Source organism: Adelges cooleyi, unplaced genomic scaffold (assembly GCF_023614345.1).
Source record: "Adelges cooleyi isolate 19-005CV unplaced genomic scaffold, UGA_ACOO_1.1 ACOO_flye_CR_arks_rails_tigmint_CR_PRNA_108, whole genome shotgun sequence".
NCBI classification, from domain to species: domain Eukaryota; kingdom Metazoa; phylum Arthropoda; class Insecta; order Hemiptera; family Adelgidae; genus Adelges; species Adelges cooleyi.
Genome location: NW_026095761.1, coordinates 4,975,602 through 4,990,603, shown reverse-complemented (window position 1 = coordinate 4,990,603; position 15,002 = coordinate 4,975,602). Strand labels below are relative to the sequence as shown.

Below are 15,002 nucleotides of genomic sequence, written 5' to 3'. Positions count from 1 at the left end.
AAGTTGAATTTTACCTGCAAAATATAAAAACACACGTTATATGCAGTAAGGAACACTTCTTGCGTGCAAATAGGGGTTGTGCTCTCACGTGCAGCGGTGAGGGGGTTGTCGGCCATTTTACTGGCCGCCCAACCCTTATTGACTCCGCCCACAGGATTCGACTCCTTTGGAAAGGGATGAAACGGATCGGCGCCGAACGATGTCCAACAGTCGAATCAGCACTTCCTGTTGAACGACAACTCTGGACTGTTACCCTTATAGGTACTCTTTTTTAAAATATAATAATAATCTATACTATACTATAATAATTTTGGAACAATCGGAAATTAATATTATATGCACAGGTGTGCAACGTTCAGTCCGTTATAATAGCATTACTCTACTATGAACAATTCCATGGCTTCGTCACCAGACATGCACAATATTTACGGTTTTCACCATCACCACCATCACCATCATCACCAACAGCATCAGCAGCAATCACCGGACTTGCTCAGAAGTGGCGCCCATGTAATCACGACCAAAGCCGATTCGTCATCTTCGTCGTCATCGCTTTGTTACAAGTAAGTATTATTATATAAAATTTTTTTTAAATAATATTAATTCAAATTCGAGTTCCCAAAATCACTTGGTAATGTTTTCAAAAAAATAAAAAATCTCAATAGGGAGTTTGTTGGTTTTTTAGTCAAATTCGCATTTTAATTAAAATCTAAGAATTGTGTTCCTCTATAAAAAAACATTTACATTTTTAATCTCCGAACTATCTTCTAATTGTATTCCAGCGAACATCATCTTAAAACGAACGATATCTATAATTAACTGTATTACAAAAGATAATGGTTTGTATAATACATTGAAATAGACTGTTTTTGATTTCGTGTATATGACTGAAATAAGTTCCCCAAAAAGCCTTTAATATATTAGTGTCAGTTTAACTTGTCATTGCTCACGCAGATATGATAAAAGATCTCGAGTGTTCTTCACAGACTAATTAATAGATATCTAGTAATATAAACATAATAAATGATTTTAACTTCGATGCGAAGCTGAGAAGGGATTGTTTTCACAATGCTGTTTTTACAAAATCATTTTATTGTGTCTAGATTCTGAAAAAACATGCAAAAAATTTACATATTGCTCAACTTAAAATTATGTCGCGCCATATCTTTTTCTTTAAATAACTTAATTAGTTCAACATTTGTGTGGAATATTATTTAAAGTACAGTCGATAAACGTTACAAACTAGTTACATCAAAAACAAAATATTGGGCGTTATGACAGAATTACTTAGATTTTTTATTTTACTCTGGAGTTTATTGTTTAATCTTAGTCCGAATATCAACAAGAATGACTTTTTTCGAATTGGGTAAACCCCAATATTACAAAAAATCGTTTAAACAAGTGTTTAAATTATTTTAACTAAAGAAATGAATTAATTCGGTTCAAACATAACTTAATTCAACGTGAACCGAGGTCATTTTGGAATGAAATTTAATTAATTTCAAGAAATGTATTGAAACATTTTTTTGAGTTTTGGTTTCAAAACTTACTTATATCAACGCAAGGCCATAGAACAAAATTACATAATATAATTAATTTATTCAATCCAGATTAAAAACGTTACCAAGCCAAAATTCATATTATTATTTGTTTAACAATATATTTTTATAATGTATATATTAATGTATACAATTTTATCAAAAATCTATAATCAAACTTTTATGTTATTTTTTAAATCCAAGGAAAATATGAAAACTATACTTTTCCTGCATTTTGATCTTTTATGTTCAGAACTTAATGTCTGCAAACTAGACTGAAGGTAGATCAAAAGCGAATCTATAATACATACAATTTTCTAAAAATTCTAAAATTAAACTCAAGCGGTTATTAGGGAGTGATTTTATCACTTTCAGCTATAATAATTCCTGAAAATCCGTGATATCCCCGATTTTATGTGGTACATCCCCACAATGACTTAATCCGAACGATTGTGTTGGCTTTGTATCAATGAGTTAATTTATACTGTTTTTAGTAAAACGTCAACATTTTCACAAGATTTCTTGTTGGCCAGCGATACGTGTCAAACACAGCAACAGCAAGAAGACGACAGCTGTAGCGACGCCGAAGATTTGCCAATTCCTAGTTGTACTTACCGGCCTGTTCATCATTCAGCTTCCCCGCATTCGTCGTGCTTCATAGGATCTTCAATACGACAAGGTAAAACCTACAGTAAAACTACTTTAATCATATAAATGCTTTAAATTTTTTAATTATTTGCTTTGCAATGATTTTTTCTTACATTTAAATTGAAACTAAATAAATAAATACAACAGTGGGTTAATGGTTTGGTTACTCGATTGCCAACTGTTTTATTTTTTAGAAAGACAGGTAAGGGGCAAGGGTTTTAGAAAGCGTTTTAAATTTTTTAGCTTTAGCTTATAACTTCTGACAAGTTATCTTGGATATGGCACCTACTGTCACTTTAGCTTCGATGCGAAAGTCTAAAATCGTATGTGATTGATACTTTAGTGGGCTAAAGTTTAAAAGTAAACTCCTTAACCAATTAGATTAGTTCACTACATTATGCATGCGCAAATTGCCTCAGAACCAAATTTCAATAACCCCACCATCCCGGAGAGGTAGAAAGTTATAGATTTAAGAGCTACAAACTAATCTAATCTACATCTACAGGTAGAATTAAGGATAGGACAGTTATTTTTTCTTACAATAATTTTAATTTTGGAGTTTTTGTTTCTGAAGACATTTTTGTTTAATTTTAATTTTACAATATTATTCAATTAGCAAATATTTAGCTTTCTTAATATATTTTAGAACTCTATTGATTTTTAAATTAAACGTTGATAAACCAAAAAAAATTCATAAACCCTTCCTCTAGGAAAGGTAAAAAACTTTTCTTTTTTTCAGCAAAATTTTAGACTTAGGGCTTGAAAATTGGCTGAAGATAGATCTAGCATGGGACTATAACATATATAATTTTCTTAAAAATCCGTACTAAAACTTTATTTTACAGAGAAAAAAACTAAATCAAAGAGGAAAATTACACTCTGACCGTAGTCAATTTTTAGGTGAATAAATCCACAGGTATCCGAAGCATATTTTCATTATAATTTTGATTAAGATTTATTAGTAACAACGGCAGCAAAATGTTATGGACAGATTATCAACCCGAATCGTAAACACAAATTAACATTTTAAGCATAATACTGCGTTTGTGATTATTTTTATCGATATATAATATTTTTTCCGTTTATTCGAAAGTGGTTTTATCACTTTCTGTTTTAGTAATTTCTGTATACCTGTGACCTTAACAATACGTCTGATTCCCACTAATCACTATGCATATTTGATGTCATTGTACTGGGTTTCATTTTTTTCTTCCATCTTTTTAAGTGTTTTTTTAATGTTCATGGATTAACTTTTTAAATATATAATACTATTTTTTAGGTGAATCCTCGTCGTTGCTGTCGACTGGATCCATGGTTCGACACAATATGATCGACAGCGGCTTTTATGTCGGAAACGGCAGTGGTCACGGCCACGGTCATCATCATCACGCCGTGGAAGCTCACGGAGGAGGCAGTAGTGGTAGTGGTTATAGGGTGCAGAGACAGGCAGCCAACATACGGGAACGTAGACGCATGTTGAGGTCAGACCTGGCGCCAACTCGAGCTGCGGATAGGCCCACGCCGGTCAAAATGTAAGGCCCTCACGTGGCGAGCGCGCAGTCCAGACAAAATCCGTCTGCTTTTATATTTTAATTAAAAAAAAAAAAAATGAAATGCCAGCAATGTGGGTGACAGGGAAGGACCGGATATGGTTGGAATCATTGGGGTCGAGAAGGAGAATTATTATACCTGAAAGTGATCAAATAACTGTAGAGAAAACGCTTTTAATGCGAATCTATGTAGACGGTTGGATTTTTTTTTTACAAGGGTGAATACTGGATACAATTATGGTTGATAGTCTGTCTTTCCTAATAATTTGTGACCGACTACCGTTGTTACCAATAGGCGTGGTATCATTTTAAATAATGTATTACAAATATTATTTAGATACCAGCTGTTGGCAGTTTACTTTCAATTTAATTTTTACATTAACACATTATTTTGTTGAAACTATTGTAAATAATGTAAATTTTAGTTTAGTAATGTTTTCAATGCCTGTATTGAATTTTTTAATAAAAAATTATGTAATTCTGTAAGATTTCCCAGTATTGTGTTAATGCGCATTAACATATTTTATATTTATGTCTAAAATTAAACTCCGAGAAAACTATTCTATTTGAGGAACTAATTAAATAATTATTTTTCGACGACCTTGAATGATGATAATCGTAGTTCAGCTGTTCAAGAACGATTAAAACTGATAAATTAATAGGTACTCAAGGCGTTTGTTTCAGTATATTTGCATGCAGTAGTTAATTGATCTTCAGTTAATTCGGTCTTATTAATTCATATGAACCATTTCTAACACAAGTTATCAATTCTAGTCTATTTCTTGAAATTAATTTACTTCTAAATTATCTTAATTCACATCAAATCGAGTTACATTTGATCCGAATTAATTTCTTTAGTTAAAAAAATTGAAACGCTTGTTTAGTCGATTTACCGTGTGTCATATAATTTACACAATTTTTAGATAAATCTTAAAATTCAATATGCATTATGTTTATAAATATTCGTACATTATTAGAACAACTTCTATAAAATAGTTCAACATTTAATATGGGTACCAAATACATTGGCTTTATTCCTTAAACTAAGAACTACAACAAAAATATATCGTTATTAATATCTTATATTTTATTTAAACGAAAATAACTTAATGAAAGTATAACAGATCGGTGAATTTGGGAGGGTTTTGGGGGTAAGAGATAAGAGAGGCAGCTTTTTTTGTCACACTTTTAACTTGATAGTAAGTCAAACATCCCTTCAGTTTAAGTATACTACTAGACTAGGCTAGGGGTAAACAGCTGATTTTGTTTCTTTTGTCATCTACCTATCCGAGTATTATTGATTTTCTCTTACATCTTTACAAACTTTTCACTATCCTGTCCCCTTCTCTTTCTCTCCCCGTATTCTTTAAACTTTTCCTTCCACTCCTCTTTCCGTCCCTTTCTCATATACTACTCATTGCTTCCCCATCCTTATCTTCTCCCAACGATGTCATCACAGAAACGCTTTTGAACATGAATGTGTTTTATGGTTGTGAGGTTAAAAATTGCATACTAAATTTCAGTAAGTTTAAATGTTGTACCATCGTTGATCAACGTGGCCGACTTGCCTTCTCATCAACCATTATTATCGATTGTAATCCTTTCTTCTCACTCATCTTAAACACACTTCCTTATTTCTTATCACTTATCGTTATCAGGTGAATCTTGTGAAACTTTCAATTGAGGTTAAGACGAGTGTACGAGTCCCATAAAACATATTTATGATTCATACGTTTCTTCCGCACTTCCTTTCACGTTTTTTTTTCGTTCCTACACTTTAACCAGTTTACTTGCTCCCATACAACGTGTTCTAGTTGTTTAAAGTATTCATTAGATTAAAATATATTTGAATTTCGCTGATCTCTTTTGCTAAAATCAAGTGTTATAATGAATCGTTGGTGTTTAGCAGCATCAACTCGGCGTTCGACGAGCTCCGCGGTCACGTCCCCACGTTTCCATACGAGAAGCGTCTGAGCAAAATCGACACTCTCCGGCTAGCCATCGCCTACATAGCCCTTTTGCGTGAAGTATTGTCGGCTGACTGCGATCCTCTGACGTACGTCCAACGCTGTCTTAGCGGGGAACGGCAACCCGAACGGGCCGAATGGAACACTAGCGGTAAGTACATGTACAGCAGTCTTAGAATATTACAGCTAGTACTTGCCCGGCTACACTTTACATTAACTTGAACAACCGTAAGGCGAACCCAATGGTTACGAAAGTTACCACGGGCTTTAATGCCTTTGTGTTGTAAATTCCCGTTGGAAGGTTTGACTAACATGCCAAAAAAAAAGTGGACTGATAAATAGGTATTTTGGATGGAGGTCAATCCAAAACTTGAATGGACAGTAGTGGCACCGCTATATGTATCACGCAGTACATTAGTATCGACAGTGATGTATACTATCTATTATATTATTTTATTTTTTTTACAGATTTAACGGCTAGACTTTCTTGGATTAATTGGGAAAATTTAGGAGTCAATCCAAATCGTCGAGGAGTACTGACCTCTTACTCTATACCGGATACAGGGAATTAAAACCATATCGTTAACGGTTTTCCATCAACGGATACTAATTGGTCAACTCTGTCATCGTTTTATAATATTGTTTTTCCACTGTAGTTCTATGGTTTATGATTTACATTGATATAATAGCAGACGGGACTGTAAAAGTGCAATAACTATGAATCATATAATTATTATTAATACGGCCAACAGAATAACATATTATTATACCCGATAGCATTTAGCAAAGATTCCAACGATGTATCGGTTGCTCTTTGATGAGTTCATACCGAGTAAACGATTACCAAATTATACCGTTATCTTATAATAGGATTTATAGGAATTTCGTTAGAATAGTGTATGTTAATACATTTTCTTTTTGAAATTTGTTTAATGTTAAAAATATAAATATGTTATGATAGGCCTATTAGGTCATCAGAACATGTTACATTTCAAGTCCTCTAATAATTATTTATATATATATTTTTTTTTTTTTACTTGAGTAGGCTTTTTAACACAACATTTACTAGTCAAAATTGTGTTCCTATGAAATTTGTATATAAAATACAGATTTAATTTCTATGCACTTGTTTTTTCAATTACTCAAATTAGTTTTTATTAAATTATGTATATTTACCAGTAAAAATGTTAAAATAAAAAAAAATAAAATTTGATTGGTTTTTATCGGATTAAAAGTATTTGAATTATGCCAGTATGTGTAAATAATAATACTATATACTTGACCATTTAAAAATCTCAAGTTCATAACTTATTATCACATAAGGAATGAGGTTTTATTTTTGAAAATACATTAAAATTGGGCAAATTTATTGACTATAAAAGTATAAAAAAGAATATTTTTAAAAAGTAATATGTTTGGCCGTAGTAAATGTATGGATTACTATTGTTACGAGCCGAGGTGAAAGGATTTTGTCTTCAGGGCTGTCTTTTGAAATAATTAACAATACAGAAGTGGTCAATGTTGCCAAAAAGTTGTTATTATTGAACAAAATTTAAACAAACCCTTTTAAAATTATTTTTCAAGGATACAAATTTTTACAATTTTTATTTTAAGTTTTGAAGATTAAAAGTGTCATCAATGGGTGGCTTCTTTTATAATGTTCTTTTCATGTTATACTATTATTTTAACCTATACTCTGATTGTACCAAGTTGGAACAGATTGTGTATTTATTAATAAAGGAAAAAAAAAAGTTTTGTAGTTGGCTGGAGTAGAGGTAGTGTCTTCTAGCTGACTTGGAAAACGTCTGCTGGATCCGCCCTGAACGTAGGTCCGCCTTAGCATTTTGACAAAGGAAAAGCTAAATTCACATGACAGTGACGAAGCGACGTACATATTGATATAATATACATTTTCATTATATAATTAATACTGTCATTATACGAATGCGAATTCATATAATAAATTGCATTATGTAATTATTATTTAAAAACAATGACATTAGGTACGTAGGAACGCCACACTATGTGTGAGTGAATAAACAGTCAACAAGAATCTACCGGAAAAATATTTTCATTACATTGTTAAGTTAATTGCGAGATAAGGTAACAGCGGTAACAAATTATTTTAGAAATACCAACAAACCGTGATCCTATCCACCCTAATACTCAAAATAATGCCGCGGATGCGCGTGAAATAAAGATTAAGTCAACAAATATAAACTTTTCAAGAAATGGTAGATCGTGTATTAGGATAGGATAAATATTTTTTGAATAAGATAATAAAAAATCTTTCCTCCCCGAATTTCAATTCATAAAAATAAATAATAAAATAGCAGTGATAAGTTTAAAAAAAGTGTCTTAAATCTTATTTAGTTGAATTTACTCTTTCTGTTTTTAAATAAAAGGGTTAGGCCATTTTAATAATAATAATATTTTATTAGTTTAATACATTTAGTGTTTTTTAATATTTTTAGTAAATAAACACTAAACAATATTATAAGCAATTTGGAAATGTAAAAAAATAAAAACTCATTTAATAGACATACCCTTTTAATCACTAAAATAAAGGTTCAAAACTATTTAAGTCAACTTAAATACACTAAAATGAGAAAAATAGTTACTTAACTCAACAACAAATTACTTATTATTCATTGAATAACATACTTTGACTTTAACTATAAAGCACAAATGATGGATTTTTTCTGAATTTTGCTATGTATATAACTTATTTTGCACAAAATGTTGACTTAACCTCTTTTTACTTGCACCTAGTATATAATTATTAAGCACATTATTGAATTTAAACTGATTTTTACCAGTATTTAATTAATCTAGTTATGGTATGGTTTTTTTTTTTTAAATAAAACAAATATAAACCATTTTATAAATTTGTAAATAATTCTAAGTCATTATTAGTTATTAGTCTATTTTTAGAACATGTTCGCAGGAATTTTATCATATCTCTTAGGAAATTTATACATTGTTCTTAAATTCATATTTAAAGATTTTTAGGTCATCAATTTTGAAATCATTTTAATTACATGTTATATTTGCTGCATATGAACGTTATAAGAAAATTTAAAAAAAAACTTATTACACGCTTTGAACTTCAACACTATTCAAATATTTTTTTGTTAAGGGGGCTCCATACAGACCATTTTTTTAGGAGTTTTGTATAGGCAATATTTAAGAAAAAAGTGGTTTAAATAAATTTCGACCATGTCAATTAATTTACCGGTTAATTTGTATAAGCTTCATGGTATTATTTTTAATTTAAATAATTTTGTCTATGAGTAAAAGCCATTTTAGTTAACATAATAGCACATTTTTTTTCCATCGCACAAGCCAAACCAGTGATCCGATTAGTTTATGACAAATTCAAATCTATTTTTAGATTGTTTATCGGATCACTGGTTCGGCCTGTGCGATGGACAAAAAATGATGTTTGACTGAAAAAATGGTCTGTATGGAGCCCCTTAAATTATAATTAGACGTTTTATTTTTTACAAGCTTAACCTTTTATACTGACCACGACAGTAAATACATTTAATTATATAATTATTAGTGAGAATTTTTACCAATATAGGTGAACACCAGAGTAATTTAAATCAGAATTTAACATTATTGCATTAATGCACAGTTGTTCACCTTGTAAAGTTGTGCTTATAATTTATTTTATTTTTGGTTAGACGTACATATTTTTCAAAGAATATTATAACAATGTACAAAAAATTTTCGTTTCTCACCATATTCTTTGCATGGAAATGTCTATTGTAATGGAAGGGGACCATATTTCCTTTTTAAGTATGCTAGTACCAGCGAATAGAATTAAATTTGTAGGTCACAGTAACTGATGGTCAACTTATTAGCTTCGTCGTTTTTAGATTCTTTTTGAAATTAATGATAAAAATCATAAAAAATCGTAATAAGATAATATTAAAATGTTAGCTACACCAATCAAACTTCTCTGCTTTTTTTTTGTATTGACATTAGCAGTTCCTATCATCATTGCAAAAGAAACATCTATGTTGTGTGAGTATTAGATTACAAGTAAAAAAAAAATATATATATATATATGTAAAACACTACTATACTAACACTTTTTAATACTTTTTGTTTGTTGAACCATAATGGGAAAATATTTTTTAATTGTGATGACATTAAATTTCTGAATACATACTAACAAATGGGTTATTTAATAAAAACTTTTGTACTCTGAGCTTTACTTAAAAATTCCAATATAAGAAAAGACGTGTGACTTTCAATATTATAACATATTATAATTTATAAGTATACATTCGATACTGTTTTTCCTTGAGCCTTCTTGGGATACACATTTTTGGTGCTAAAAAAAAATTGTAACTAGATTATAATTATTAAGTTAGCAGAAACGGTTTTTTTTAGCAATAAGTAGGACATATGGTTATTTGACTATATAATACTTTTGTGTACTTCATTTTTTTACCATAATACGCGTTAAGTAAATTTTCAGTGAATAAAAAATAAACGATAGTTTTTCAACTATTTTACAACACAAAAAACACTTGTTGATTTCCAGTAAATTTTACACCATGCCGTTTAAGTGATCCGAATCTAAACCAATGCATCAGGAAAGCTTTAAACGAAGCCATGACCGATATAGCTCGTGGTAAGTTTATTATTTGTTACTTTTTGGTGTTAAGACGCTCATAAAAAAAAATCATTACATTATTTAAGGTGTCCCCCGGCTTGGTTTACCCCCATTGGATCCGTTGAGCATGCACTCACTGGAAGTTTCTAATGGTGAAGGTCAATCTCAAATCGTTTTCAAATTCAGAGACTTAGATATGTATAATTTAGGTTCTTTTGCTATCAGCACTATAAAGTATGATTTTTGTGTTTTGTATTACACTAGGATCGTTTTAATTGTAGTATTATGATGTTGTAGTTTTGACCCGAACAGCTACAAATGCTTTATTGGCATAGAAGCAAAGGACAATATTATCTATAAGGGTTTTTATGAAGTCAATGGATATTTATTCAAGTTACCGGTGACGGGAAAAGGAAGATGCGAAGTTTCGATGGGTAATAAAATACTTACACTTATTAACACTTTGTATAGTTCCTTGAAATACATTAATTTGTTCCTCGTATATTTATATTTATTTCAGACAACTACAAAACTAATATAACGATACAATTTCAAAAAATTACGAGCAACGGAAAACATTTCTTGAAACCTGTAAATTTATCAAAGACAATGTCAACTTCGAGAATGCGTTTTAATTTTCACAACTTGTTCAATGGAAACAAAGTCCTCGGTGAGTATAATATGTATAAACAATTAAATACAAAATATTAATAAGTTTTACAAATTTTGAATTTTGATAATAATATATTATAATTAATAATTTTGGAATTTTATCCTTTTTCCACTCAGCTGTTAATTTATTCATTAAAAATACGATACTGTATTAACATTGTATATACCTACATACAAATATATATAAATTAAAATTCAGAAGTTTTTTTGTAAAAATATATCATTATATTGTTGGTCCTATGTATAGTTTAGTTAATATTATAGCTGAAAATGTCATAATATAGATAATGGAAAACAAATTTAACCAAGACAATAAAAATGTATAGCTGTCTTTTTAAGTAGACATTTTTTTGGGGGGTATAGGGTGTTCTCTTATATTATTCTATTATCCTCCACAGGATTTTGCTCAGTTTTATTTTTTATATTAAAAAATCTGACAAGCAAGCATAAAATACTGTATATTAATAATAGTTATTATGTTTCGTCACAGGTGATACAGTAAACAATTTAATGAATCAAAATTGGATGGAGATGCTGAAATATTTAGAACCCACGTTCACGAAAATGTTGGATCAATTGTACATACGCTATGCCACCGCCTTTTTCCAAAAAGTGCCGATGGACGAATATCTACAGGACTAATTTTTAAGGCATTTTTTTAATGCATAATACATAGTTTGAAAAATATTATCAAAAATAATCTCAATATAATAAAATCTCACTTGTTAGAAAGCACTTGAATAACAAGGGAAGTAGGGAACTATTATTGTGTAAATCAATTTAATGTTACCGTTCAATATTGTGCATTCTGTTTGGCATACAAGTTTGGCTAGTTAAGAACAGTTTTTTTCTAACGGTGGTTGTGGTTGTTTTTCTAATTAATACATTTTGAATATTACTAGTTGTGAATAATTTAAATTTTAATTATTAAAAAACTATGATAAAATATATATTTTATGAAATTTATTTTGATAGTGCACAAAATTATCGATAGTTTTTAGTGTATTTTTCTTATTTTAAACGTGAAGGGGTAAATATTTGACATTTTTAGCTTTGTACAGTACTTTTTTTGTACGATTATTAATGTATAGACTTGCTACATGAAAAAATCAGTTCAGCGGTAAAGAAAATATCGTATGTCCAATAATTATAAACACGCTGTCAAATTATTGGAAACAAGTGGCTTCCACAAAATCGAATTGATCACATTTAATTATTGTCAAATAAATTCCAGACTAAATAAAAACATCATCAAATTGTCACCAAAATTTAATCATTTCGTCTATGAACTAAATTATTGTTCTAATTCCATCCCGAAATTAAAAAAAAAATCGTGAGTAATAACAATGACTTCTCAGCTCCACGTTAAAGCTAACACATAATTTAATAATTATATACTCATATAATACACAAAAGGTTGACATATGTTACGATATTTCATTTTGGGAAATATTTAAATAATATTCATGAAATACTTCAAAACGATGAAAACAAGTCTCTATACCACGATTATGACTAAAGACTATGACGAATTTGGTCAATTAGAAACACTAAACAAATATCTTAATTTTTGTATCGTCTTGATAAAAGTTATAGAAATTAAAATGTTTTACGTCATTTATAAGTGAATCCACTGAATCTAAACAAAAACCTAGCCTTGTATAAATTAAAATAAATCTGAGAAACAAAACATATATATTTATTATAAGCGTTTTATTTTAGTATAATTCTTTTTAAAAAACCCGCAGCTTGAAAATGCTGGATTTATTTTCATGTGTAGAACAGACTGCCTTTACAAATATTTTTCTTCGAATAATAGTTTATGACTAACCTGAAAAAATGTGTTATTGACAAAATAACAAAAAGCAAATATCAACGGGTATCAAAATAATATAGTACAAAAACTATTGTGTTTGGTGTATTGTTTTTAGTTATTTTTATCCTTATTAATATAAATGTCTGAATACAGATAGGTACTAGAAAATTTTGATATGCTATGGTACCACAACCAATTATTTAATAATGTATTTAGCCATAGGGATACATAAAGTTGAAAATTTGCATGATATTTATTTTTGGGATATATTTCAATAATATTACTAAAATATTTCAAAACGATAAAAAAAAAAATTAAAACGGGTCTCTATACCAAAATTATGACCAAATAATTTTAATAAATTAGGAACTATGCGTAAGTGAATCCAATTGAATCTAAAAAACCTTATCTTGTTAAATGTAGTTATACTTTTTGGATTACAATTTGTGTGTTAAAAGTTACTCTACCTAGTGTAATAGAAAAAAAACGTGAACCTTAGTAACATCAATTATAAATAATTATTATTAAGGAAACGGAAAGCGTTTTTACAGATAAAGATTAAATTGCGAAAGAAGTCACTTTCTAAAGTGTCTACCGAACAGATTTCAAATTTTTTTTATTATATAGTTTAACATATTTTCTATGGGGGTTAAAAGTCCGATTTTTTATTTTTGTTTTTAAAAAAAAGTGTATAAGCATTTATTTTTTTATTAGTTTTTTTCTAATAAGTCTAACTAAATTTCTAATTGCTAAACAAAAAATCGGCCTTTTAACCCCCATAGAAAAAATAGTAAGCTTCACATAACAAAAATAAAAATTTATATCCGTCCACTGGGTACGCCGGAAAATGACTTCTATGAAAGTCATTTTTTTATCAAACATTCGCCATAACTAGGGAGAATAATTAGTATTTTATATACTTTTATATAATTAGGCTAATTTAAACAAATAGTCGGTGCTATAGTCTATACACAAAAACGCTGAACGACCTTATGCGGAATTCCCGCCGTCAACAGAGTAAAGTTACTGAGGGTATAGAATCGGTCGCCATTATCATACATAACACCACTTATCTGTATATTTTAAAATCAATTAAAATTAATAAAATCAAAATCATATTATAGGTAAAATTTGAATAGTCTCATAAATCTTTAATTAAAATAATAGACACGTCATATTCAAACCACAAATGGAAGGTCTGATATGTTTTCTGTTATATTATGAATAGTCTTGTCGTATTTTAAACCCAAATCAAGGACATAATTCTTTATAAAATGTTTCATATGTTCTGTAATTAGTGATCCAGTGACAAAGATATTATCAAATTTATTTTCGTTTGACATGTTTGCATTTGGCAAACCCTGTACTATACAGTATGTTTTTGTAAATGAAACCAAGGCACTTTTAATTTTAGTGTTAATAAATTTATTCAACAATGTACTAAATACACCCACCATTTCATCGTCCTTCAAGTGACAATTGTCTTCATAATCGGGAAGTACATGTTTTAGATCTGATGTGACTATTTTGGTTTGATGCAAACTACTTACAACAAGTTTTAGTTTATATTCCAAGAGATATGCTTGTAAATTTTGTATAAAAGCTTGATCTTTTAATTTGAATAGAAAACATAAAGCGCTATGCATGCTATTAAAAATCAGGTGATAATTTTTCAATTTTTTCAATGCAAAAGAAAATATTTCCCAGTAGCTACTGTAATCATAACCAAGGACTCTAGATTTAACTTTCCTTTTTTTTTCATGCATTTTTTTTTTGTATTTCGTTAAATTTTGTTTTCTTTGTTTTCCTTGTTTCTCCTCATTTTCACTTTCTTGTAAAATTATACTTATCAACGTAAAGAACTCCAAGACCGTGTTTGCATAAACGCATCCCAGCAATTCAATGGTCATCCAATATTTTGCTTTGACACTTTGTTCACTGACATTCAACCGATCTGGATCTTCCGTCGGTGGAACCAAATCGTTCCCCGAAAATAAGTCGTTTTCGTTCTTAAGGCCCGTATGTTTTACTTTCAGGTATTTGATTTCCCTCCAACCTGGGTAGCTAAGGATTGTGTTTAATATATTGACAACGCTCTTTTCCTCTAGATCTAAAACAAAACTAAAATTAATATATTATAAAAAAAAAAATAATTGTAACCAAAATACATGCAATATTTTT

The 15,002-nt window shown here is 29.5% G+C and overlaps 2 protein-coding genes across 5 annotated transcripts; both read left to right on the top strand.

The window, feature by feature from the left end:
* Positions 1-210: 210 nt before the first annotated feature.
* Positions 211-6,696, top strand: LOC126844008 (heart- and neural crest derivatives-expressed protein 2). Of its 4 annotated transcripts, XM_050581861.1 has the most exons (6): positions 211-261; positions 345-563; positions 2,033-2,217; positions 3,466-3,718; positions 5,643-5,854; positions 6,172-6,696. In XM_050581861.1, the coding sequence occupies exons 2-6, from the start codon at positions 385-387 to the stop codon at positions 6,273-6,275; spliced, it is 933 nt and encodes a 310-aa protein (XP_050437818.1). In that variant the 5' UTR covers positions 211-261; positions 345-384; the 3' UTR covers positions 6,276-6,696. The 4 variants fall into 4 exon arrangements, with proteins under 4 accessions (XP_050437818.1, XP_050437831.1, XP_050437824.1 ...); XM_050581874.1 differs by having other exon boundaries at positions 221-563; positions 3,466-3,667; positions 5,646-5,854; XM_050581867.1 differs by having other exon boundaries at positions 221-563; positions 5,646-5,854.
* Positions 6,697-9,534: 2,838 nt separating this feature from the next.
* Positions 9,535-11,955, top strand: LOC126844575 (protein takeout-like). The gene is made up of 6 exons (XM_050582868.1): positions 9,535-9,735; positions 10,262-10,351; positions 10,420-10,567; positions 10,631-10,767; positions 10,854-11,003; positions 11,496-11,955. The coding sequence occupies exons 1-6, from the start codon at positions 9,645-9,647 to the stop codon at positions 11,645-11,647; spliced, it is 768 nt and encodes a 255-aa protein (XP_050438825.1). The 5' UTR covers positions 9,535-9,644; the 3' UTR covers positions 11,648-11,955.
* Positions 11,956-15,002: the final 3,047 nt, after the last annotated feature.